Consider the following 27,602-nt stretch of genomic DNA (forward strand, 5'->3'; position numbering starts at 1 on the left):
ATATTCTTTCTAAACACAACCTTAAAAAAACCTTTTATTAATTTCAGTGGGGAAGGGGGAGGAAAGAGAGAGGATGGCCACATCAAGGAGGAGCCAGGATCATTGATTGTTTGCCTCCTGCACCCCTCACACCGGGGATGGATCCCACAACCTGGGCATGTGCCCCTGACTGAAATCAAACCCAGAACCCTTCAGCCCGCAGGTCAATGCTCTATCCAAACCAGCCAGGTGGTACTGCATATTTTAAAAATCCTGTGGCACACGGGTTGAAAATCTCTGATCTAAGCTATTTATCATCATGGTTACAGGGCTCTGGGGTTCTTGGTTGGGTTGATGCTTGCATTTACAAAGCACATGCTCTCCACAGTGCACCCCTTGTTGGCTGGGGTGAGCTGTTAGGGGACTGCAACGAAGCCTATGGCTGCACTCTCTGCCCAGACATCTTTCCTCCTTTAGGCCTCGGTTTACCTGTCCTTCGCTAACCACCCAATCTAGAACAGCAGCCCCCCCCCCCGCCCCAATCATTACCCCCTCTCCCTGCTCTATCTTTGTTTTTGGCACCCATCACCTCTGACACACATCATATCCTTGTTTGTGATTGCCCGCCTCCTCTGGCTGGAATGTACACTCCATGCCAACGGGATCTTCTAATGTTTATTCACCGCATTTTCGCAGGGCCTAGCAGATAGTAGATACTCAACCAATATTTGTTGAGAGAATAAACCAAATGCCGATGTTGAATCATCTGAGAAATACGAGTCTTTGGGGATTCGAAGGCCATGTCCTATTGCTTATTCTTTAGAAAAGATTTCCTCCAAGAAGCATTTGTAGAGTCAGCGACTATGGCGGGATATGAGAGGGCACAATACTGGACCCACGAGAAAGAGAAAGAGCAAGCAGGACTTTTAATCTCTAATTACTCAGTTATGAGTTTTAAAATGCTTCCTTTTCATTCAATTAAATACAGATATTTTTGAGATGTGGATTCATACTTAATAGGGACAACAGTACATCATCCATTCTGAATGCTTCAGTAAGCATCCACTGATCCCTACTGAGTGTCTGCATCCACCCCATAGAGATTGGTTTTAGGACACACACACCCATCTCAGTAGAGCCAAACCCTTTGTCGGGTCCAATCAAAGGAATACGCCTTACAATTTAGGCTGCAAAAATCAAAACAAGAAAAAAAAATAGATTTCAAATTAGCCCATCACTTTAGAAAAATTATTTTCAATTTACCAAAGCACAAGTTTCTAAGCATTCACAGTCACGGAATCATTTTAAACGAAGAATGAACACTCAATTGAATGTAAAATTTTGACTGATGAGCAGAAATTTGAGAGATTCGTTTATCCCTGGAGAGGAGAGAGGAGGAGTCCCACTAAACAAGGCGATACTGTTTACATTGTGAGTGCAGTTGTTGCTGTTTCGCTAGACTAATCCATACTCACATATTAAAGGGTGTGCACTTCTGGAAAAATAAGTATGCTTAGGGTTTATTTTAAAAGGAATATGCTATGCCAACGAAAGGCTTTTATTCCTCTTGCATTTCCAGGCAACCAACTATTAAATACCGATTACATGTCTAAGCTTATGTTTATTTTCTAGCCTTTTCTTTACCAGGTTTCTGAGATGCTGCCTTTCCCTGCTTCCGCCTGCTTCCTCCCCTGTGTCTCTCTCAGTCCCCTTCCCTGACTTCTCTTCTTCCACTTGCTCCTTAATTGTCAGTGGTCCCCAAAGCTCTGCCTACTTTTTATTCTTATTCTATATAGTCCTAGGCCATTGTACCGAAGTCCAGAATGTCAACTATAACTTATACCTCAAAACTCACTGGTATGTAACTGCAGCATTCACCCATATTTTCAGGTGTCTACTAGATCTCTCCATGGGTGAGTTCTGAAAGTGCCTTTAACCCATTCCATCTAAAATGGAATTCAATATCCTTGGCTCCAAGCCCCTACTGTTTGGAGCCAGGTCACTACCCATCTCTCTCTCTCTCTCTCTCTCTCTCTCTCTCTCTCTCTCTCTCTCTCTCTCTCTCTCTCTTACACATACACACACACAGACACACCTACTGGGTACCAAGCACTTCCATACTCTTCCACTTTTGAAACGAAGCCAGACACCTGGGAATCATGGCATTGCCCTTGAAAACCCTTTAGTGCCACGTCTCCGCACCCACATCACTGTCATCTGCTGCATTTGGCTCAAGTGCAGTTTTTGCTGGGCACCCTGAGAACTTCTTGTATCTCCCATTGGATGTGCTGAGCCTTGAATTATGAAGAACTCAGGACCCACCAGCGTAGCCCCCAAGTTGTTTCTCTGTGGGCCTCTTGTGACATCTTCAGATCTCTGGGCCACAACACCGTGGAGGAGTTGTCTTGGCTCAAGAAAACATTGAAAGCAGCTCTAAGTAGAAATAAAACCTTTGCTATTATCTTAGTCTGGACTGTGACTTCACAACACACACACTCAGCAGGGGGTGGTCCTCTGGAAGCAGAACAGCCAGCGCTGAGAGCTAAGAAGAATAGTTCAGCTCTTCCTCTGGTTACCCCCAAGCTCTGGGAACCCTTCTAGCCCAATGGCACAGGACATGGAGCTGCAGGTCACTGCCAAGTCCATGTGACCCTTGCAGGGTACACCTGGGTGGAGGCCTACGGAGTGCAAGTGTTGTGCCTCCCTAGATCCCCCAAAAGGGATGAGTTTCCTGGGGGGTAATTTTGGAATGCCCATGTGTCATCCGCAACTCGGACTCCCCCCTACAGTGGACCCCTTACCCCTTAATCTAGAGCCCTGGCCGTTTGTGAATGAGGAGCCTAAGCCAGGCCCTTCTCCCATTTCTAATGCAGCTGTTCGGTGCAGGCTCCTCTGATCCAGGGTCCCTGCTCCTCACGTGGTAAGGAGGACGTCTACTCTAGGGCCCTGCCTCCTCCTGCTAGGAGCTAAGGTAAGTAACAGCCGTCAGTAGGGAGGGCTGCTGTCTTCGCTCAGGGGGGCTGCTGTGTGGAGCCATACTTCAGGCCAGGGGGAGTGTGGTTCAAGGTTTAATAGAGGGAACAGGGGACCTGCTAGGATTCCAGTCCAATCTATACTTAGGTCTATTCATAGCTTGGGCAGTTTTTTATTGTGAATCATGAGGATGATTTACAAAAGATTCTGGGCAAATCATGCAGATCTGCTGCAAAATGGAGTATTTGCCACCAACAGGCCGGAAGGGGCTGGCGTGGAGTGTGGTCCTGTTTGTGCAGGGCAGATCCAGGAGTCCTTGAAAGCACTGCATTTATATATGTGGCCTATGATACATTTCCATGGAGGCCTTGACATCCAAGAGTCTCAGTGCCTCTGAAAATCCTCACCTTGCAAATGCTCACAAGGCTCACCTAAGGCTCACAGGGGGGATGGAGAGGCCCCAAATTCCCTTTTCCACCCTCAGCTCAGGCTGCTCACCCAACTAGGGCAGCAGCCATCCCCAGCGTGGGCCACGCCCCTTCCTCGCCTCAAGACCTACTACCCACCGCACAGAGGGAACCGAGAAGCCAATTTCCTTTAATTGATTACCACTTACCAAGCTGTGGTTACTCCTCTGAGAGGTCTATTTAAAGTTTCTGAGCTATACAGAGATAACAAAATAAAAAGCAACAGTGTGAGGCAAAGGATGATTATCAAATTGCCCTGGGAACCTTCCATGTGAAAACAGATATAAAAGGAATATTGAAAGGTATTAGTCTGTAAGTCTCACTGAGGTCAGAAGACTGGCGCAAACCCTCTTTTAAAAAGACTTTAGAAACAAAACTAGAAAATACTTCATACACACACACTGTAGTCTTTGCTCAAATAAATTTGAGTTCCTGCCCTAGACTGACTGCATTAACATTGTTATGCTATTTTAAACTCGATGGTACAGAGAGAACCTTACATACTTAAATTTTTTTTTCTTTTTTTAATGCATGAGCTTTAAACTCGTTTTCTTACTTTAAATAGACGTATATTAACTCTCTGTTTAGGCTGCAAGACCTCCTAGCTTAGTATAACAGCCCAACAAAATAAGAGTGGATACAAACTCTGTAATTTACTCACAGGCATAAATGGATATATAAATGTAAAAATGTGCACAATTTTTATGCCATGCGTGGCTTCATTGTGACCTAATGTTTATAATATGTAAATAATGGCTTCCTTTTAAAGCAAAGAACTTTTAATATACAGATTCATCTGAAGTCCTTTTTCTTTAATATAAACAGAAATAGAAAAAAAATGCCTTTGCAATAAATACCCAATGACAAAGGTTACCATTGAAGGGATTTAAAATGACAGAAGTCAACAGAAAACTTTCTATATCATACTTCTACTTTCATATGAAGATATTGCTATCAAAGGAAAAGACTCAAGAAATTCTTTGATAAAAAATAATCTCACACTATCTTTGAAGCAGTTTCATTTATTTTGCTACCCACTGTGTTCCTTATCTGAAGGCCAAGGGTAAGAAGTTTCCTGGTTATGATTAGGAAAGAATCTGATAGATCAGAAGACCCAATTGAAGTTGGACATAATAAGTATTAAAGTATCACATGACATTAATCCTGCCATTCCATTACTCTCTCCATCTCTGTGCGCAGACTAATTATTCTGAACCAGTGTTCGGGAGGAAACAGGAACTACTTACCCCGGGCTGGAGCAATCTCTTTATTGCATCGACCAGGCTGGCTCTGTACTGGTCCAGAAACAGGCTGCCATTGAGAAGAGAGCAGAATCCAGATTAAACTGGGTTTTCAAGTCTAAGGATGCTAATGGAGACAAGTACAGGGCTAATTACACATGTTTACTCAACGCTAAAGAAGAGAAATTGCATTTTTCTATTCAAATGTCTTGCTGGGGGAGAAATAAAGATATTGTGGTTAGTGGTATTGCAATGGAAGCGAAGCCAAGTCATCAACATGCAATGGGCCTGGGTTATTCACACGCACTGGGCCACAGGTTATTGTTAACGGGACGATTTCTAAGCTTGTTTGGAGGAAGCTCTCCCAGCACTTGCTGCCCTTGGAGCTTAGTCTCTGTAGACCCGGGCCCTCCGCACACGGAGGGTGCTGTGCAACCATCCTCCAAAAATAAACCGCCGGAATGATCTCCGGTGGTGACGGCTTTTAGTGACTAGGAATAGCACTGAGGTTAGATTCCACCAGGGACCTAGAACTAAATGGTTCCAAAAACAAAGAACAAAGATAAGGTTTGGGCAACGCGTCACGGAGACCATGGCAACTCTGGATTCCTCCCCCTTGATCTCCATGTTGATTTCTTTCCAGTTCACTGTCATCTTTCTTTTTTATCCTCTGGTCTCTGGAGAATTTGTTGTAGCTCTGTCATCCCTTTGGTTAGGTTGGTCTGACCCCCGTCTTCACCAGGCCTTATCTTGGAAAGCTTGGGACAGAGTTTGCTTATCTGGGACTCACAGGCTAGGACACTGGGCAGCCTTGTGCATCAGCCACCCCAGGAGGAGCCTAAGTGGGAGCCCTCTCCCATTCCCAATGCTGTCCTTGGGTGCAGGCCCCTCTGATTTCACCTCTCTGCTCCTCACAGAGCATGAGTAAGTACTGCCTACTCCAGGGCCCTGCCTCATCCTTCTTGGAGCTGAGGGTTTCGGCCGTCAGCAGGCAAGGGTGGGGTGTAGTTCACCGTTTAATAGAGCTATGGCTCTGACCTCTCTGCTATGTCACCTTGACAAGTCGCTTCCCATGAGGCCTCTGTGTCTATATCAATAAAGGCCCACCTATGTGGCTGTGGTGGAATCAACTTAATAATACATATTAGTTGGCAAATATTTGTTTTTATAAAATCTGCCTTTAAGTCATGTTAATCAGTGACTAATAACCATTAAGGATGGAAAAGGAAGAAATCAAGTTATATCTAAGTGTCTTAAAACTTTTTCTCTTCGGGACTATATACCTTATTCTTTAGTGAGGTAATGGTATCTTAAGTTTTAATAATTAAGCATTCTGGTTTTGTTTTTTAAGAAGACTATCATTGTGGGAGGGTATCTCTGTCAGGTACTCGGGCCTATAGAAAACCTGGCTGGTTGGGGTACATAGCATTAAGCAAAAGACCATGCTCAGTTTATACCTGTGCATCCTAAGAGCTGGTAAGATCATTAGAATAAAAAACAGCATCTTAAAAGTTGAGTTTAAAACATAACCTTAAAATGAATGTTGGTAATGGTGACAAAGATATTAATTAGCACCCCAACTTACTGAAAAAATGCAGCTCAACACATAGGACACATTCCAAATACAGTAATGTCGTCTGCTCCATCCACATCAAATTTCCCAAAAGTAATTCCTGTAGTTTTCTAAGTGGTCTTTATTCCAAGCAAGCTCACCTGTCTCCTTAGCTCTGATGCAGAATTTATAACGCTTTGCAGGATAGTCCTATGAGCAATTTCAATGTGCTTTAGTAGGAGTGATATATAATCTCGGGAAAATTCGCCCCTTAAATGGTCCTAATGGGCTCAGAGAACAGCAGTAGCTTAAGTGGATCTATTTAAAAAGGCTGAGAGGGTCAGTGATGGGGATGGAGATACCGTTTCAACTCTCCCCTTCAGTTACTGATCAAAGTGCATCGACAGTCAGCCTAGGTCGGCCATTAAAACACACACAGATGTGCACACACACACACACACACACACACACACACCTCTACAGAATTCACTCGTGGAATCAAACTTGCTTTGTTCCATTGATCTGAACCACAGATTTTATGAGAAAGGAAAGGTGCTGGGCCATTTTCATCCCTTCCCTTTAGAATCAGTCTGTTTTGAGCAGCGCACAGAGCATTTGCAGCTCCTCTCACAGGGAAATTAATTAGTGCAGAGGAAAGGAGGCAATTCTCTGTCACTATCCACAAAAAGGAAGACCTCTTGTGATTTTCAAGGTGAAATGTGCTCAGTTACATTCGATGTTTCGGATTAACTTGCAGCGGAAGAATGGCCTCCGTCAGTAGTTATCACTGACTGTTGTGGAAGCTGGCACTCGTGCCCTGTGCTGATCCCACTTGCTCTGCCCCTTAGGTTGCAAGATCTTGGGCACATTGTATACCTTCTTGGGACTGTGTCCTCAGGTGTGAGGGGAAAGGGCTCACTACGTTTGGGTTAAAGATCTTTTCAGGAGTAAAATTCTTTAAGGTGTGATTTAGAAATATCCATGATTACAGCATCGGAAAGAAATCAAAGAAATTCTAGAACCTATTTTGAAAAAAAAAAATTTTGTTCCACAAAAACCAAACTTAAAAAAAAAATCATTAAAAGTAAAAAAGAATAGAAAATAGAAACAATCCAGTGTCCACAGTGAAAATGCTGAGAGCAAGGGAGGTGATGTGCCTTCCCCGATTCTCTCCCACGTCTGGCTGCAGGCGTGCCCAGGTGGTGCTGACTCCCACACACCTAGCTCCACGCGGCAGGCTCCGGGTGGCATTTCAGCCTCTCTCCGAGCCGTTAGAGTCCAAGGTGCAGAATCGTTTTCATTTCTGCAGAGCTACAATAAACTGGAAAGCCATCAAATGCTGAATGAGGCGTTCACTGGATAAAAAAAAAAATCTGACTTCCAGGCTCTTAGATTATTGGGGTTGAACAGGAGTCTGGAAAGGCAGACTTAATAGTAACAATCACTCACTTTTCTAAGCTCAGCAAGGACTGGGTCGGACTGCATTCCAGTGCAAAGGAACTCATATTAAATTCAACATTAAACAAGTCAACCAAGGAACTTAATAGGCAGGTGTTTTTTTTACACCTGTGGTTAAATATTCTAATATTTTGATGCTTGTCCACAGCATCCCTTTTGCAGTACCTCTATTTTCCTTTCTGTTTATTTCAAAGTTGACGTTTTACAAGTTATTTAGGAACTGTTGAACCATGAAACTATATTTCATTGTCAAAAATGCTGAACAGTTAAATAATGACTAGCTTTCACAGCTTTCCTTTTTATTTTATAATCTAGTCGAGCTAATAATTTAGATGTGAGCCAAGAGACTGTGTCTTCTGGGAAATGAGTTCTTTCCCCCGGTACCCACAGGTTTGTGAATGTTTGAATGTAAATATATGAATATATGAATGATTCAAGAACATAAACATATCACCGCCTGTTGTAATCATGTGCATTTTTACTTGAGCCACAATGTGGGTTGGGAATAGGTTTGTGAATAGAGCTTGTTTTCATGTAAATGGGATCAAGCAGTACCACTGGTTAGCTATTCAGGGAATCAGACAATGCCATCCTTGCTGGAAATGCTTCAATAAGAATTTAATCCATGTGCCTAATATTCGAACTCTGTGACTCTTGCTTCATATGCCCGTGGCCTAATCCAGATCTCATTGGCTGACAATGACTGAAGGATGGGGTGAGACTTAAGTGATCTATTTATGTGTGGTACCTAGTTTTGGCACTGAGCATTTCAGGTTTCATCTTGGTGGTAGTGTCTAAAGGGAGCTTTCTTTTCCTCCTCTGTGACATTCAAAAAAAAAAAAAAGAGAGAGAGAGAGAAAAGCTGCATGGTCTGCCTGCCTGCCCCTAGAAGCAGCATCCAGGCAGAAACTCTGATAGAGAAATGCCAAACCTACAGGACAATAAAGAGCTCATGGAGCCCTGGGCCTCACTGCTATCGGCACAACATGCATATTACAAACACCGCTGTACTTTCTAAGTTTCTAAGCAGCTTACCCATCCCTGTGAATATGAAGAGAGACCATTCCCAAAGCATTTCTTTTGGAAATAATATCAGCATCGCAGTGAGAGTAGCTTAATGTTTCACATTTCCTAATGGGAAATTATAAACAGGCTGACATTCTGGCACTTAGAACACCAGGAAAAAAAACCCACTGAATTCATGCATAGAAAAGCCATTTATAAAATGAAACTTGGTCTATTTAGTTCATTTGAATTCATACATTCTCACAGAGCCACTAGATGTGTGTGTTTGTGATGTGTGTTTGTGATGTGTGAGTGTGTGGTGTGTGTGCACTGTATTATGTTATACTATATTTGTAATGAAAGCGTTAAGTGAATATGCATTATGTATACCAGTTGTATGTGATCCTGTTGTTGGCAAGGAAAAAAAAGACTATTTTTCAAACATGTTGTGTGGCTATTTTTAACCTGAAAACATTAATCATAAAAGAGCTTAAATCTTACTTCCTCTGCTTGTCTCTCTGGTACAAATAGGATGACATGGTGTGAGTGCCCACAACACAAGGTATGACAAGGACGGGCTGTTTTGATATTTGTGCAAAGGACAAATGTAACCTAAATCTCTTGGCCAGCCCTGACTTTCCCCACGTAATCAGAGCCCATCCATGTGCGACCCGTCTAAGCCTCCAAGAAGATGCTGCCCTCCGTCCCTCTTTCCGCTGCTCTCTGAGCTGACTTTCCTGCTTAATCTGATCTAATCCTGCCAGCATTATCTTCATCTGCGCAATGAAACCTGGAGGATCTTTCTCATATTTGGTGAGGAAAGGCACTTACTAAATTACATGCTCAAATCATATGGTGAGATTTTATTTCCTTATTTTCGATGAGATGAAGGATGTAATATTGAGACACACTATCAATGATTAATCAGGAATCTGTTTCTTCTTTCTTTGGAACAGGTTTTCTGAAACTGGGTTCAAAGAGACTAAAAGGGCATGGAAAACTAGAAAATCTCAAGCTAAAAATAAAATGAAATATTAATTTTTTATTGAGAAGTACTATTCAGAAGAAAAAAGAAAGAAAATCTAATTTCATTAACCTGGGTAGAAAAGTTACCCATTAAAAATTGTATTAAATAATAATAATAATAATAATAATAATAATAAAGACTTCCTGAAAATGTCATCCTATTCACTCAACTCTCTGAGAGGGAGTCTTCTCTGGGCTCTGGGTCTTATGATTCAGTTTATCAATATAATAGATCTTTAGAATCTGAACTTAGGTGTCATAAACACATCAAGATAAACATACAAATAAAATCTTACTCTTAACAGGAAAAATAATTGTGAATTGTCAACATTTCCCATATGCTGAAACAATTATTATTCAACACACATGAAGAAAATACGTAAGATTAGTTGAAATCATTATTAAGGTTTGGTACATATTTATCCTGTAACTTAGGATCAGACTGTCATTAACAATAAGTAGACTGAGCTAAAAGATAAGACAAAATATGTAAATTATTTTTAAAAAGCAGGCATCTGACAGAGATTTTAATATTATTATTTGCATAACAATTACAATGTAATTTTATAATTCTTATTTTATGTATAATTAAATATCATAATTGAATACATTGAACAGTATTAGATAGCAAACATACATTTTAAGAAAAGCTATTTCCCTAAAGATATTCCATAGATATGTTTATTTGCTGGAGCGTATATATGTGTGCACACATACATATATTCCCTTATATCAATAGTCAGATCTCTCCTAAGAAGTAAGCTAATTGAGCTGCTTGTGTTGATAAACTCCTTTTTCTCCAGACTATTCCTCTCCGAGCCATAATTATTTGCAATTTGCCTAAGTCGTCCATTTACTGATACGTCAAGCATGAAACAGAGGCAATTCCAGAAAATGGAAATGCTTCTCAAAATCAATCTTTGGGAAATAATGTGGTAGAAGTTACTCTGTGATAGGAGACTACCTTATAACTGTCACATGGAGATGAATATTAATTTGTTGAGGTTAAGGTGGCTTTGTGCTTCATTTGTTGACTTTGCTTAGCCGACAGCAAAACAGCACAGCCCAATTACTCCAGCAAAGCTATTTTTTTTCCTAACAGGAGTTTTATGATTTTTATGTACTTACCAGTCAGCACACATAACCATGTCAAAATGTCCTTCCAGTTGAGAGACATCTGTCTCATTATCCCATCGTAAAACGCTTGAGGGAAAAAAAGATTTTTTAAAAATTATACTTAGGGGTTTTTGTGTGTTTTTTTTACTTTTGATTTTGAGCTATTAACATTATTTTTCATGGCACTTGAAATTATTTAAAAAGCATATACAAACTATTTCAAAAGGTATAATAAAAAACTAGAACATAACGGTCTGTTCTGTATTTTATTTAGTCATCAACTCTAGAAGAGGAAGAATTCTCTATTTAAATACAATAGTTAAGCTTTTGCTAGGTTTTATATGTTTTGGAGACAAACTAGGGAAAAATATCTTATCTTTACCATAGTCATTAGAATGAATCTAGACTCAATATCAGTAAGGTACATATTAAAATCAAAGTATTTCCCATCTGACCGAAATACAAATTTGAAAAAAAATAAAGGATGTGAAATAGCATATATTGTGCTTGGCATGTCAGTTGCATTTCTTACTAATGAAATGAGCCATCGGGCAAGATGGAGGAAAAGACTTTCACTTAGCAGTTCTCAGTTTTCAGGTGCAGTTAAAAAATCACCCATCCTGACAGTCTCCCCAACAACCTCAACATTGCTAAATTCGGGTCAGTTATCAGTCTTCATTTACTGGACCTATCAGCCTGGAACTGTCCCCTGAACTCCAAGTTCATATATCCAACTTCCTATTTTAATAATTCCACTTGGGACTCTAGCAGACATCTCAAACTTCATATGTTCAATATTAAATTCCTCCTCATCTCCCTCTCTCCCCTCCCCCCAAATTCATTTCATGCACAGTCTTTCTCATCTGCTAATTCCATCTTTCCAGTTGCTCAGGCCAAAAACTTTGACTATGACTATATCCTCAATTCTTTTTTTCTGTTATACCCACGTTGGATGTGCCAGGAAATGTAGTTTGTTCTACCTTTGAAATATGTCAAAATCCACCTTCTATCCTTCTACTGCTCCACCCTAGAAAGAATTATTATCATCTCTCATCTGATTTAATTCAGTCTCCTAATTGGTTTCCCTGCTTCCACCTATCACTCCACAATTTCTGCTCAAAAGAGCAGCCAGAATTAGCCTTTCAAAACATATTTCAAATCACAAACCTTGTCTTCTTACTATCTTCTAATGGCTCCTCTCTCCACTCATAGTGAAAGTCAGTCTTGACAATGACCCGTAAAACCCTATTCAATCCAGTTCCCATGCTGACCTCATTTCCTATGACTCTTCCCCTTGGTCTTTGCTCTAGCAACAGAGGTCTCTCTATGATTACTTGAATACACCAGGCATGCTTCTGCCTTAGGGTCTTTAAATAGGCTGCTTCCTTGTGTAAATGCTCTTCTTCCATACAACCCATGGCTCGTTCCCTCATCTCCTTCAAGTCTTTGCTCAAATGTGTTACCTTCTCAAGTAAGACTTCCATTCTGCTTAAAACTGCAATCATTAATTTCCACTTCAGTACTCCTGAACCCCCTTAACCTGCTCCTTATTTTTCTATAGTGGTTATTACCCTTTAATGTGCTATATAACTGAATTATTAATTTTGTTTATTCTCTCTTTCTCAGGTAGAACATAAGCACCATAGGGACAAATATTTTTTTAAAGCCTGTTTTGTACCAGGATGTATCTTCATTGCCTAGAACAGTCCCTGACACCTAATAGCTGTTCAATAAATACGTCCTATCAATGAATTCTGTATGAGTTTCCCTAGCATAGTGCCTGGCACCCAGAGAGCACTCAAGAAATAGAGGTCCCTATATTAAGTTGTTCTCTGAGTGGAGTGTGTAGTTTAGCCACAGATTCAAGCCACTTAAAATGCTTTCTGAAGATTTCTGCTTTTGGCAAAAATGGAGTAACAAAGACCTCATTTATCCTACTGCCTGAAACACACCCCCCCCCTAAAAAAACCTACACAAACATATAAGCAATAGTTTTCAAGACACTGAAAATCAGCAACAAAGGACAGTGATCCTTGAGAGGGGTGGGGGTAATGAAGTGAGCCCTGCCATTGCCTCAGATTACTGCCTTGAGAGTTTCCAGGCCATAGCACAGGGGGGAAGAACTAAGGTGGAAGCAGGTAGACTCCCTGAAAGTCTAAGGAAACCAAGGCGATTCCAGTTCACAGTACAGAGTACCAGACAGGAGATTGCTGCAGAGAGAAAATTCTGAAGAACTGTGGAGAGTCCCCCTGGAGTCTTCTACAGAGTACTGATTGGTGCGTGTATATGAGGGAACTACTTGAGGTTAAGAAAAGAACCACCTGAGAGAAGTGGAGGGGACTGGACCAGTGTTCACTCAGGGCCAGGATAGTACCTGTTTCCACCAGTCAGACTAGAAAACCCCATAATTGACAGGGTACTGGGTAGAGTCCTCAGCTGTATCTCATCTCGGTAGTGGAGATGTCAAGCCTCCAAATCCTTTTAGGGAGCCAGTATACTAGTGATATTAAAACCTAATAACGGTTGCACAGTAAAAGTGTGGACCAATTTTATTGATGAATATCAATGCAAAAAGCTCAGCTAGCATCATGCACTACCGGTGGGAATGAAACATGGCTCGGCCACCTTGGAAAACAGTCTGGCGTTTCTCAAAAGGATAAACATAGAGGTTATGTGACCATAGTCACCCAAAAGAAATGAAACTTGTCACAAAAACTTGTACACAAATATTCATAGCAGCATGTTTTAAGCAGCATAAGAACTTTCAAAATGAAAACAACCAGATGTCCATAAAGTGATGAATGGATATGGTATATCCATGCAATGGAATATTATTCAACCATAAACACTAGTGAGATCCTCATAGGTGCTAAAACATGGATGAACCTCAAAACACTATATATTAAGTGAAAGAAGTCAGATATGAAACATGACATATTGTACAATTCCATTTATGGAAAAGAAAATCGATGGAGACAGGAAGTAGATTAGTGGTTGTCTAGCACTGGGAAGAAGAAAGGGTGGAAGGGAATGGGAAGTGTCTGCTAATGGGTATGGGATTTCTTTTGGGGGTGATGAAAATACTCTAAAACTGACTGTCATGGTTGCATAATTGTGAATATGTTAAAAGGCATTGAATTGCATACTTTAAGTGGGTGAATTGTATGGTATGTGAATTGTAGCTCAATAAAGTTGTTATTCAAAAAAATCTCAGATAATATATTATTAGAATAAAACAGCATGTTAAAGGAAGAATTAAAGCACCACAACTAAGTGACTAAATATGCTGAGATGTTATAATACTAGGAAACCTGTTAACATGAACTGTCATAGTTGTTGGTGAAATAAGAAAAACAATTTGATCATCTCTATACATGCTGAAAAGACATAAAGTTCCATATTTATGATAATTTTTTAAAAATAGGAGTCAATAAAAAATTCCTTAACAAGATAAAAAAATATATTTTTGATACAAAAAAAGCTAATGCATACTTAGTGGTGAAATATTAGAGGATTATCAAAAAAGTAAGGCTCAAAGATGCTATTATTTAATACTAGAGGCCCAGTGCACTAAATTCATGCACTCGGGGCAGGGGTCCTCTCAGCTCGGCCTGCACCCTCTTGCAGTACAGGAGTCCTTGGGGGATGTCTGACTGATGGCATAGGCCCACTTGGGGAGCAGGCCTAAGCTGACAGTCGGACATCCTTAGCGCTGCCGCAGAGGTGTGACAGGCTCCTGCCACTGCCACTGTGCTCGCCAGCCGTGAGCCCGGCTTCTGGCTGAGCAGTGCTCCCCCTATGGGAGTACACTGACCACCAAGGGGGCAGCTCCTGCGTTGAGCATCTGCCCCCCTGGTGGTCAGTGTACATCATAGCAACCAGTCGTTCTGCTGTTCAGTCAATTTGCATATTAGCCTTTTATTATATAGTATAATATAATTCTGGAAACTTTTAGCCAATAAAATTATACAAAATAAAGAAAAGAGAGGTATAAGAATCAGAAAGAAGTTAAAATTATCATCATTTACATAAGATGTAATGGTTAATTTAAAATATTCAAGAGAATAAATTGACAAACTATTAGAAATTTGAGGCAACTGAATATTTACTACACAAAACCCTATAGCTTTCTTTATATGCACATAAGTAACAACCAGTTAGAAAATGTAATGGAAAAAAAGATCTCATTTATAAGAGAAATAAAAAAATGCATTTTCCAAAAATAAGCTTAACAAGAGAAATGTTTTATTTATTTATTTATTTATTCTCACTGGAGAATGTTTATTGACTTTAGAGAGGGAGGGAGGGAGGGAGGGAGGGAGGGAGGGAGGGAGGGAGAGAGAGAGAGAGAGAGAGAGAGAGAGACAGGGACACTGGTTGCCTTTCACAAACTCCCCAACTGGGACCAAACCCACAACCTAGATATGTACCATGACAGGCAATCAAAATCGAACCTGCGACCTTTCAGTGTATGGGACAACACTCCAACCAACTGAACCACATGGGTCAGGAGGAAAGATTTTAAATGCTAGTGAAACACCTAAAAAACAACTTAAATAGAAAGAAATCACCCTGTTCTTGGAAATGAAGACCAAAGTCATAAAGATATCAAGTTGTAGTAAATCATATATTTCAATGAAAATGCCAATACTGCATACTCAAAATACCAACATAATTTTATAATAAGTCTAGAAAGAAAGAATAATGCAAGGGACTAGTCTTTAACAGATATAAAAATATGTTACAAAGTTTCAGAATTTCCATGATTTGATATGAATAGACTAAGTCCACTTCTAAAAATTGGCTCAGCAAACATACTTGCAAATGAACAGTTTATGTGCAGATGTGTTTCACTGCAGCATTGTTTGTAATAGCAAAGTAATGAAATAAGTGTCTATTATTAAACTTAAAAAAATGATTTTTAGCAATAGATTATGATGTGGTCATACTCTAAAAAATTTTTTTAAGATTGCCCCTCGTCCATTTAAAAGTGACAAAATCCTTTGAAAATGAAGACATTTTTATTTGATATGTAACTTCTGTGATACAAATATCTATCTATGAAGGTAGGATTTTTTTCCTTAAAACTGGAAGACATTTTAACAGAGAATGCAGTAGTCTAACCTGCACACCTTGCTATCAAAACAGAACTTAGCCGATTTTTGGTAGTGAGAGTTTAACCTGGCTAAAGAGTAGGGATCGTCGTGTCCAAGGAGTTAATACAATGTTATTCTAGAAGAAGAGGTCTTAAATTTTAAATACGCTGCAGTTTAGAGGGCCCCTAAAAATACGGTGTCCCATATTTTAAAAGCTGGCTCATTTTAATAGGAAAAAAAAGAACTCTATCAAAATATCTGAAACTGGATGACATTCCTGTGGGAGTTAGTTTCTTTGGTGCAAAGAAGCTGGGGCATCAGTCCTTCTATAAACATGTCAAGCAAATAAAAAATGTTATGTTAGTAATAAAAAGTACACTTAGTAATTTCATTTTTCCATATCTGACATCTTTAGGATTCTCAGCAGTGCTCAAGATTATGTTACCATAATTCTAGCAAACTCACTAATAGGTACATTTTATCAGAACATTTCTTTACGAGAGCCCTCAGCTTCCTTATCTCAGTTACCTTCTACTAACCTTCCTCTTCAACCTGACAAAGGACAGATAAATGCCTACTCACAATGTCGGTGTGTCTACAGACACTGCATGTGTCTGCCTGAGAAGAACCCTACCCTGAAATGAGAGTCAGCTATCTGATATTTGCACTGATGTCTGCATCTCTAGCTCTTTACTTTCCTCTCCTAAAAATTGTTTGGTTCTGTAAGTCTTGTGGATTCCTATCTTTCAAAATGTGCTCCTAATACAAATCTTAAAACTTTTCCTATAACAGGGATAAAGTATACTAATTGCTTCAGAGAATACAAAAACACATTAAGCAGAATCCTTGCCTTCAAAAACATTATTTGCCTCACTTGCTAGAATGTTAATTCTAAGAAGACATGGACGTTCTCAGTCGTGTTCATCAGTAAATCTACAGCACTTAGGATAGTACTTGGCGAAAGGGATCAAAATACTTGTCAAGAAATGGATGCACCAGTGAACATGAAAACAAAGACAACACGCTTTGGGCAATAAGAGAATGCACCATGTTTTACTGTGGGACTATTCTAAGGCCAATTGAAGTTAAAAGAAGGAAAAGATGAGAGCAGGCTAAAATAGTCAGGAGGAAATGGTAACTAAGTCATCCTAGAAGGAAGGACTTAGATGGGCGAGGAGGGGAATAAGATTGGCAGAGACCAGAGATGGGAAGGACCAAATGTGTTAGGAGGAGAATGAAGAGGCCTGGGTGACAAGGGAGAAGGTGTACGTGGGGGAGCAGTGGAAGCCAGACTGAATGAAGAGAGTGAGGAAGGTGAAAAGACTGCAGAGGGTTTCCATTTAAAAATCATTTTTCACACCCCCAATGGGGTTTCCATTTAAAAATCATTTTTCACACCCCCAATTTAACCTCTAATGGAAAATGAGCCTCCGAAAAGATATAAATCTTAAAAACATAAAGGTATAATTTGAGTTATAAAAAAGTCTTAAAAGTTATAATAAGTTCCATAGTTTACTAAGACTAATGGTTTATCAAAGAACAATAAAAGTCACAGGCCTAAATTCACTAGCAATTTTCACACAAAGATAACCTTTTTTCTTAAGTAGAAATTCACTTTTAATATCACAGCAGGGTATATTTAATAGATTTTTTAAAAATTTTGTAACTGTTCATATTACCCATAGAATGACGCCATTCACTAATTCTGGAACACCTAGAAATATGTAGGCGTCAAAAGCTCTGAATGGTTCTTTATTAGACCGTCACCGTTTTGAAGACAGCTTCAGATAAACCTAACAATTGAGATGCTGTAAATACATTTGCTCTTTCACCAATCCCTAGCTATATTTGGCAGCACAATTTCCTTTGTTCAAGGATTATTCTTGATTATTGCACAATTTATGTTCTCAAAGGCAGAATACCTTGGACATATTAGTTAAATGAATGGAGGCCTGCAAGGATGAACAAATGAATGAAACATCAAAAGACTGTATTAAGATCTTTGAGGTGTCATTGCTATGTGCCTCACATAGGAACACCCTAGGACCTAGGGCCTAGGTCTTCGTTGGCCAGAGCTAAAGCTCCTGGGCTTCACAAACAGGCCTTTCATATTTAGCAATGGCCAGGCGGGATTACAATGGAACAGAGCGGGTAAGGACGTATACAAGGGAAGAGCATTATTCTGGGCAAGGTTGGTGGCGTTTATGAGAGCAGGGGTGGATTTACTGGGAAGCTAATGAAGCTTAACTGCTGGGACCCCTCACTTGCACAGGCCCCTCCCAAGGCCCGCGAGGAGCCCTAGCAATGAGTTCACTCGGTAGTATGCTTCTGTAAAATTTGCCAAAGTAAGGTCTAATCAAATTCATCACCCTAAAGAGGGCCCTCAAAATAAGTTTCAGGCCCCACACAACCTGGGTCGGCCCTGTGTGAGAGGCAGGCAGAGGCTCGGTGGCAGGAGGAGTGCCGGTTGTTAGAGAACATGGTCAGGGCAGCGAAAATGGGAGCTCAGAGGGCCAGTCAAACCTCTGGGTGGTTTCTCGTTCCTTTTTAAAAGCACAATCTCCTAGGCTCCCAGTTCTCATATCACGATTTTCCTTTCTGCTTTTCTATCTTCTTTGCAAATGAAGTCACAGGAGACATTTAGCTGTTATAAACTTCATGTCAAGCTCTGAAGTGCTTTTTAATAGCAGAAATATTTGGCTCACATGTGGGCTTTGTAGCTGTGGTAAATACCTCTTAGTTATCTGTCGCTACTGTTATCCCACACCTCCAATTTGGAGAAGAAATTCTGCATATGCATTGAGGCATTAAAAAAGGAATATTGTGCCATATCTTAGCTCTTTTGTGAGCGGTTTCCTTTTATTTCTTCTCATATGGAGCTAAGGCTTTTATCATATTGCACTGGTCATGGGTGGGAAAGCAGTAGATAGAAGGGGAACACTGATTATTACATCACTGGTTGGCAGATTCCTCTTAGCTTCTTAAAGGTTAAGTGGTCAAGTAGCTTCTTAATACAAGATCAAGGCATTTCAAGGACTAACTCATTCACCTGTTTTCCGACAAAGTGCTTTAGTAGATTTTGGACAAAATGCTTGCAGTGGTTAAAAAGGAAGAAATTGACCAGAGTTAATATGAAATAAAGACACACAAAATACTATCTTGGAGGTTCTTATATGACTATTGACATATAGACTATATGTCTAGGTACATATCAGAACAATATATTTAGAAGTAGCATTCTTGAGAACAGATAATAGAAACAAAGGCCAAGTAGTAAGCATTGTTTGCATATGTACTGTGTTGAACAATGACATTTTACTTCTTTAGTAACGTAATTATTTTATGAAGTGATGATAGAAAATACTATTACACTTCATAAGTTAAACACTTGACATTTTGATTCCTCAAAATGCAACATTTTGGAAGTCTAGATGTGTTTATTTATTAGTGATTATTAACACCCAGTAAACAACATTATGTCTTGTACAAACACAACCTCTCTTCACAGCATGATGCTGAAATCTATTATTCCCTGATTCCATATGCTGAAATACACGCAAATGCTCACAAATGACCTTAAGCATTAAATACATGTAAATGAGGACAACCTAGCAAGTGTGTGTTTTGATTGATAACTAAAAGACCAGGTTGAAAACCACATCCAAAAAGGAAGTCCTCCCCAGAAGGGCCTGGAGTCCGTGCTGGGAGCAATGGCTCCTAAGAACGAGGAGCAGGTACAGATTGCTCTTTCCAGGACCTGCCAGAGGTTTTCTGGGAAACAGAACTGGTTTGTTCATTTATATGAGAAACACAGAGCACAGTGCTCCCTGTGCCATCAGCCAGCATTTCAATACAGGATTTAAAAATGCATATCTGGCCCTGGCTGGTGTTCTCAGTGGTTAGTGCATCGGCCCGTAGACTGAAAGGTCTCGGGTTTGATTCCCAGTCAAAGGCATGTACAAGAATCAACCAATGATAGCATAAATAAGTGGAACAACAAATTTGTCCCTCTCTCTTCCTTTCCTTTCCTCTCTAAAAAAAGAATAAAGTCTATCAATCAATATATAATTAAGTAAAGAAGGTGGCTGGGCTTCTCTCAACCTCACACGGTACACTCTCAACCCCACATAATTCCCACCCAGTGTACAATATATTTATCTTCAGTTTTTCTCATCTATTCATTTAGGGTAATAAGAATACCTGCCTGCCTCATTATGGTTCTTGTGAACCTTAAATAAGATACTTATAAAATGCTTAGAACAGTGCCTGACACACAGTAAATGCTCACTAAATGTGAACTATTATTGCTTTTAATAATCACCCACAGCATGGAAAAAAGCAGTTTCAACCAGAGCGTGTTGATGCAGGAAGGTATCTTACCAGCTTGATACTTTCTGAGTCTTAAACACACCAGCCTTCTGATTCCTTTGGATGATGTCTCTCACATCTGTTGGACATAGTTAAGAAAGCTTCTGCACCGACTGTCAAATGACTAAAAATAAATAAATAAAAGCCCACAAACACAGTGATGTTATCGGACAGGGGATAGGTGACAAGAGAAGAGAAGAGATGTAGGGTTATGTAAGGCAGGCGGAGAAGGTTCTAGCTCTGGCCCTACCACCAAATGTTGAGTTACTTGCCACAGGCAAGCTCTTTTAATTCCCTGGGCTGCAGTTTTGTTACCTGGGAAATGTACATTCAGGGAGCATCGGGGCGAGGCCCAATGTGGGCATTGGTGGGGGGAGAGGACTATTCCATAGGTGCCAAGCCCCACTCGCTTCAAAGGCAAAGGTCTGCAGTCACCGGGGAGGGCAATGGGCATCTTCTGAGACTTTCCAGGTTGAAGTATTCCCAGCCTCCTAAAGGCTAGTAGAGAGGGTGGGGATGAGCAGCAGAGAAGACTTGGGAGAAAGTGAGACGAGGAAGATGAAGAAAAGCCCGGAGATTCTTTGAGAGAAAATGAATTACTGAAGAAAGTCAACCCGGTGAAAGGCCCCTGGATGAACTGTCCTTACAGGGACCTATGCTCTGGCCTCTGGCCATCTGCTGGTGTGTAAGCACTTGTACAAGAAGAGCCATGTCTACTGAAAAGATGTTTTGGGGAGATGGTCACTTACATCACGCAACATCGTCTCCAGGAGGGCCCAGGGGAAACAGCACATTGGGTGTCCGCATGGGAAATGCTAGACTTTAGATTGACAGTTAGTTTTGCTTCAACTTCTATAAATCTTGTAACTGTTCCTCTTTCTCTTTTCGCTCGAGTCGCTGTGCAGCTCAGACCCAAGTCTGACCACTACAGTAGCTCCTTCCTATTGGGTGTATTTTCTATACTGACCTCCACTCCTGGCTTCATCATGTTTTCTTGTCTTTCTAATTTTCAATTGCCCTCACTTTCTCATGTATTTCATATGGTATATTCTCTGTGTCACTGTAAGAAACCTCAAAATCCCTCTTTTGGAATAAGGCAGGTTTAAATAAACAAGAAATAAAATAATTCCAGCGAAGGCTGCAAGCTGAACTAAATTGGGCCCATGGGGAGGACACCAAGCAGACAAGCGATGTTCCCCTATTGCTCAGAAAAACAGATTTCCTGAATGCTGGAAGCGAGCACTGGCCCAGGTCTCCCTGCAAGAACAGAGCCACAGGACGCTTCAACCCAAATCTCTGCTTGAAACACCAGGCACACCCATTTCTTCTCGGAGTGAATAAGCAGGTACTGTGATAGCTTTCTTCCCCCAGGAGTGGGGAGGAAAAATCAATTAGGTCTCCTAATGAAGGGCTTTGTTGAGGTTTACAAAAGTGCTATAATGCAGACTTTTTTTTTTCCTGGATGAACTTTCCTGTATGCAAATTAAATACTGTTAAATTACATTCATTAAAAAAATAAAAGAGACTAATTTGCCTACTTGTTTTGATTAACTGAAATGACACATAGGCCTACAGTTCTATTTCAGGAAGAAAGTATTTCAGGAAAGTCTTCTACATGAAATGTCTTGTAGAAAAGGACAGCTGACATCTTTATTCTGAGAACAAAATTAGTAGTCAGCTGACAACTGTTTTTGATTGAGCTCCCCCACACTCTGGCCACACCCTAGTCAGCGTTTCCATGGCATCCAACTGCAAGCCATAATGTGACAGGTACACCTGTCGCGTCCTGTGAGTACATGCCTAATCTATCAAGCAAAACATGTTATTTTGTTACTGGAGGTAATACTTTTTATAAAATAGTCACAGGGAAGTTAAATTATATAACTCAGAAAACCTATTAATAATTTTTAGTAAACATCTCAACACTATATACTTTTATACAATTTATAAACATGTGACTTCAGGTGGCCAGGCTGAAGCAAGCATATATATTTATATTCTAGGAGCAATTTTTTTAAATGAAAAAAAATTCACAGCAGTATTTAGGCTGCTTTACTTTTAGAACTGGGGAGAGAATATATTTGGTGGGTTAGAAAAAAATGTCAATAGCGTATGAAAATACTACCTTAAGAGATATATTCTGACATTCTGATCCCCACCCGTTACTTTAGGTGGGGTTTTTGGGTGGTTCCTCTAGTTGGCACTGTGCCCAATAATAAATGTGGCCTTTCTTCTGTGTCACCTCAGGGTAATAAAGGAAATTCAATCAATCGTAGTCGGTCTGTCCAGGACAGTTTTGGATAGAATGGACCAAATCGTGTTCTCTGAACTGCACCCACCTTCTGGGAGACTCCAGTGGGAGGTGCTGGGTGCAAAGAGAGATTTCTGATTCAACGGATGCAGAGTAATCACCTCCAATCTCCTTGCCTGGGCAAACAGACCTCCAGAGCCAGAGGACACATGCTCGTGGCTAAAAGGAGACCAGGATTCTAGCTCTACATGTTCTTCTCAAATAAAGCAAAGCTCAGGAGTGGGGCTCCATTATAATTTTGCTTCAGTTGATTTTTATTCTTAAAATTATATTTTTGCATAATAACGATATCACTTATTTAAACAAATTATGTTACCTATTATACATAACACGATTTAAAATATTAACCTCCTTCTGCAATTAGTAATTGTATATATTTATCGGTGGTCACACACACATTTTGAGAATTGGTATTGTTCTTTAAACAAGAAAGCATTTGAAAAAGAAGAACATTGCGGCTCAAGCGGCATTACCTTCGTGGTTCATGTTTCCTTTATTCCTCACTGGAACATCAAAGGTGAGAGTAGGAAACTATGAAATTACTATATAAATCCTGTTTACTTTTATTTCTAAAGTTTCTAAAGTGTGACAATATTTGCTAATTTAAAGGTCGCCAAATATTCCTAAGTGTGCTCATTACTCAAATGAATTGAGAAGATGGCATAGAGGTGACCTGAACTCTTTTAGCAATGTCAGCCGTGGTTTATGGATGAGAGGACTTTTCTTCCAGAGGGCGCTGAGGAAATGCAAGACGACACTCACCCAAGCAGCCCGGCTTTTGGTAAAGAGAACTGTTTAATGGGAGAAAAAGACTCTTTGAAGTCAACTGAACGTGGCTTCTAGCGCCGGTTCCGATTCTTAGCGGCTGTGTAAACGTGGGTCAGTTAACCTCCCTGAGCTCCACCTCAGAACAGGAATGATGAAACCTATTTTACGGGCTTAATGGAGTGTCACATACGAGGAGCCTGACACATAGTAGGTGCCTAATTCATGTCAATTCATTATCTTTTTCAATAATTCAAGTAAAAGCTTTGGAGGGCTGAAGAGGCTGGTGATTGTAACTCAAATGAGGTTTGGCAATGAAGCTTCACCTTCTTTCCCTGCCACTCAGAGTCAGTTAAGTGAACATTTATATTGTAGAATTTAAGTCACTGGAGGGAATCCAAGAACTTCTACCCTGTAGGTTTCCAGTGTCTTTCCCATGTATAAATATGTGCTCTAGCCAAGGCGTAGCCTGTGGCCAACAAAGACAGGGGCTTGGTCTGTCTTGTCCTCTGCTGTCTCTTTAGCACCTGAAATGCATGCAGTTAATACTGGTTGAATTAATTTTAATTAATTAACTAAAAATTAAGTTTCAAAGCTATTTGCTGAGTTCTTGCCCAATGTGAGGCCCACAGAGGTCCATGTGTGACTCATCTTGTACACAGAAGTGCTGGCATCAATACTTCAGCTGGCATTGGTATTGCAGGAGGGGCCTGGGTGGAGGCGGAGGGCCCGGCATTCCCAAGGTCCCAACCATCCCCAACCCAGGCTGCTCAGTCCACATGCAGCTTCACTGATCAATGCCTGTTAATCAGGGATTCTGTTAAAATAATGGTAAGCCGGGGTGTCCTTTAAAATGGACATGAAATTAACCAAATTTGGAAGAATCTTAAGCTTGAGATCATGATCCAGACTGTGCATACTGTGGGGATGAGACGCTTGGGTCAGGGGCACAGGAAATGGGTCGCCAAGCGTTGCCATATGCTGCAGGTGGCAACTTGATGTTTACTGAGGAGGGGTCAAGGCGGGGTGCTTGTGTTGGGCGAGTAGTGAGTGTAGCGGAGAGGGATGCTCACCTTTAGATGTTGTACTTTTATTCATTATGATTTGGAAGAAGCTTAGCATCCATAATAACTCAGTATATCCTTTCTCTCCCCTATTCTTATGTCATTGCCATTGCCAGCTACAAATTTTATGGAGTAATTATTATCTGTGGGCACTTGGAGAATTCGTAATTACACTAAAAGGGCAGCACCAAAGGAAAGGAATACATTCCATACTATTTCAAGATAAGTTTGACAAATGGATGAACCAAATGATGTTATGTTCTAACTTATCCTTTGTTCTCTCCGGGTACAGCTAAATCACGGCATCAGTACGGAGAGGCACTCTGAGGTGGGGGGCTCTGTAGTTTAAGGGCCACGGAGAGCCTCAGAGACATCTACCCAGGAATCTGAGAAAATGTTCAGACTTACAACATTCACTTATACCGCAAGTCTTCATCTCTTTTCAGATATCTGTTTAATAAATCTCAAATCAACATCTAGCTTTCCAGGTCAAGGTAGAGAGCTCTAGACAGCGGTCATCAACTGCCACGGGTGGTCTGAAAGGTTGGTGACCACTGCTCTAGAAGATACAGCCAATCCACTGGATACATTTTAGGAAGACAGTGAATAAAATAACCTCACAACTGGTTGATATGTTTCTATGATATAAAGATTCAGAACACATCTTTCCATTGCCTCACATATTTAAAAATCAGAAATAACAGAAGATAAAAAGAAAATATCAGGAATTGCTCTATTTTTAAAAAAGGTAAGAATCAGAATGTTAGAAGATTAAGAGACTAGGAAGTAAGGCCCAGGTAGATTCATTAAATTCAGATGCCAAGAACAACAGAAATAATTTTTTAAAAGATGAGAATAATATACAGGCCAATACTCAGATGTGATGCGCGACTGCCAGGTCGATTTTCAATTACATTTCACTGATGTATTCATTTGTTTCTTAATGTGCTCATCTTGCCCATTAAGAATAATTAGCAGCTTTGCTTAGAGATTTTCTGGCTTCTGGCAATGTTTCTCCCCCTTTTTTTGGTTGACATCCACTTTTACTTTTTAGAAAGTAATTTTTGAATAATATCCTACAACTGCTATATAATTTAGGCTTCCTAAAATTTTAAAGGAAAGACGTAAACAGTAATTTTTAAATGAGTCTGTTTCGACCCATATGCATCAACAGCATGTGATTCAGTGAATTCGTTATTCCAACAGAAAATGGGCACACACATAGAAAAAAAATTTTTTTCATTCATATTAACCTCACTCAGCAAAACTGCGCAGGATGAATGCCAGTTGTAAGCTCTATTAGCAAGTCAGGATATCATTAGTATTAAGAGCAGGAAAAACACATTGCCAATTTTTTAAGGCTTGATGCATGCTTGTTTCTTTTAATTTTAAAAAAATTAGATCTAGTTACAACAGGAAAATGCACACAAACATAGAACAGCGGCGTGACGAAAACCGCACTGCACTAGGAAAGTCCTGAGAGACGAAATAAAGCACTGCCCGTTTGGGTCTGCATCCTGAAAGGACCTACTTTATCTACATTGTAGAGTTCTTCCCCTCCTGCCCTCTGGCACCCCGCTATATTAAACCCATTGTAAACCCCGGCACAAAAAAGCACTCTCAGGGCTGAGCTTCTGAGGACCAAATGTTAAAAATCCATTTTCTTGGGAGGGGGCTGTACCAATCATTTCTTTGAAAGGCCGGCAGAGTGAACACAGAATCTGAGATTTCCTCTCTGATTTCAAGAGCTGGTCTGGCATCTTTGCTGTTGAAAGCCAAGGTGCGTTAATTAGTGACATTAGCATTGCTTCCTTTCTTTGGAAGCTCTGTCGTTTAGCTCGCTAATAATTTGTGTCATTAAATTTACATGCGGACTACAGATGTTTCCCAGACTTTGTTAAAAGTTCTAATTGGTTCCTGAGGCTGCTAAGTGAGACACCTGCTGACTTAAGGAAAACCTCAGGTTGCTGGGCCCAAGCAGAAAGTTTCTGTGGCTAAAATGACCTTCTCTTGCCCAATAGTCCTGCCCCCTTTTCTCCCCTGGAAGAACAGATCCGCTGGGGCTGAGCCGGCATACCTGACTCCCTCTCGCTCTCTGTGTTCCCTGACATGCGGAGGAGGAGCACAGGGAAATGATACCGTGCACGAAATAACTCAGAATAAAAGCAGAGTGAATGAACAACATGGGCTCATCTTCAGGAATATTTTGAGAAACTTGCGACAGCCTGAAGATCATGATTAAAATCCTGCATTTTAAAAAAGGAAGCACCTTTTGTGATCTCTTTCTCTTGTGTGAAAGGCCAAGCCTGTGATTGGCTGTTTTTCCTTCCTGAATTTTTTTAAGTCTGTCAGGCAATTAGCTGGGTGGGGCTCTGTAGAGCACACAAGTGCGGCTGCACAATATCAGCTACTGTGCTTCTGGTACCTCCTTCCTCCCGTCGGAGCAGCCTGATGGAGCTGCTGCAAATTTTATTTGCAAAAAAAAATTACAGAGCGGAAGTAGCAAAAGAAAATAATTTTTAAAAAGGCTTTATGTAAGATGCCACAAAAAAAAAAAATCAGACCTGCTTTGACATTTTAGGAGTCTCAAATTCAAATGAGGAGATTACCTTCTTCAGAATGTAAATGTAAGGCACACCGAAAAACCCAAAGCAAACATATCTTCCACTTTTCCTCTCAATTTCTAACGGCTGTTAACTGCCCCTGAACAAATCAGCTCGATTGCTAAAGTAGCCACAAATTATGCTTGCTTTCTTAGTTAAAGTACAGTTCAATTTTCATGAACTCTGTGTACATATTAGTAAAGCATAATCTAATATAATGGGGTTTGAACTGTAATAGCATGGCAGAAAAAAAGAGATAGCTCTTATAATCCTAAATAAAAGGAAATAATGAAAACCTGCTAGCTGTTTTCAGCGGGGAGATAGAAGTAACTCCTCAGGAATTAGAGTAGGCATAATATTACATGGCACAGATGTACACTACCAAACACAAGAAAGCTAATTTTTGTAAGCAATATCCAATGTAATAAATATTAAGTAACTTATTTTGTGCTGGCAAATTTCAGTGGAAATAAAAAACAAGAATGCCTGAAAATTATTTGGAAACAAAATGTTCTTCCTGCCTCGAATAGTCCACAAATCATAGGCTCCTTTAAGGAGAAGTTACCATTAAAATCGAT

At 40.2% G+C, this 27,602-nt stretch overlaps 1 protein-coding gene across 3 annotated transcripts in view; it reads right to left on the reverse strand.

Annotated features, from left to right (window-relative positions):
• The window catches only part of CAMKMT (calmodulin-lysine N-methyltransferase), a 276,279-nt gene that overhangs the window by 9,400 nt on the left and 239,277 nt on the right, over positions 1–27,602 (reverse strand). For 2 of the 3 annotated variants that reach the window (XM_023747208.1, XM_006083398.3), the window contains exons 7-9: positions 20,294–20,360; positions 10,830–10,904; positions 4,667–4,730 (exon numbers count right to left, since the gene is read on the reverse strand). In XM_023747208.1, the coding sequence (XP_023602976.1) occupies positions 4,667–4,730; positions 10,830–10,904; positions 20,294–20,360 (206 nt within the window). The remainder of the gene's footprint in view (positions 1–4,666; positions 4,731–10,829; positions 10,905–20,293; positions 20,361–27,602) is intronic. The other variant, XM_014447683.2, reaches the window with a different exon arrangement.

This window comes from Myotis lucifugus, unplaced genomic scaffold (genome assembly GCF_000147115.1).
Source record: "Myotis lucifugus unplaced genomic scaffold, Myoluc2.0 scaffold_6, whole genome shotgun sequence".
Classification (NCBI taxonomy): Eukaryota; Metazoa; Chordata; class Mammalia; order Chiroptera; family Vespertilionidae; genus Myotis; species Myotis lucifugus.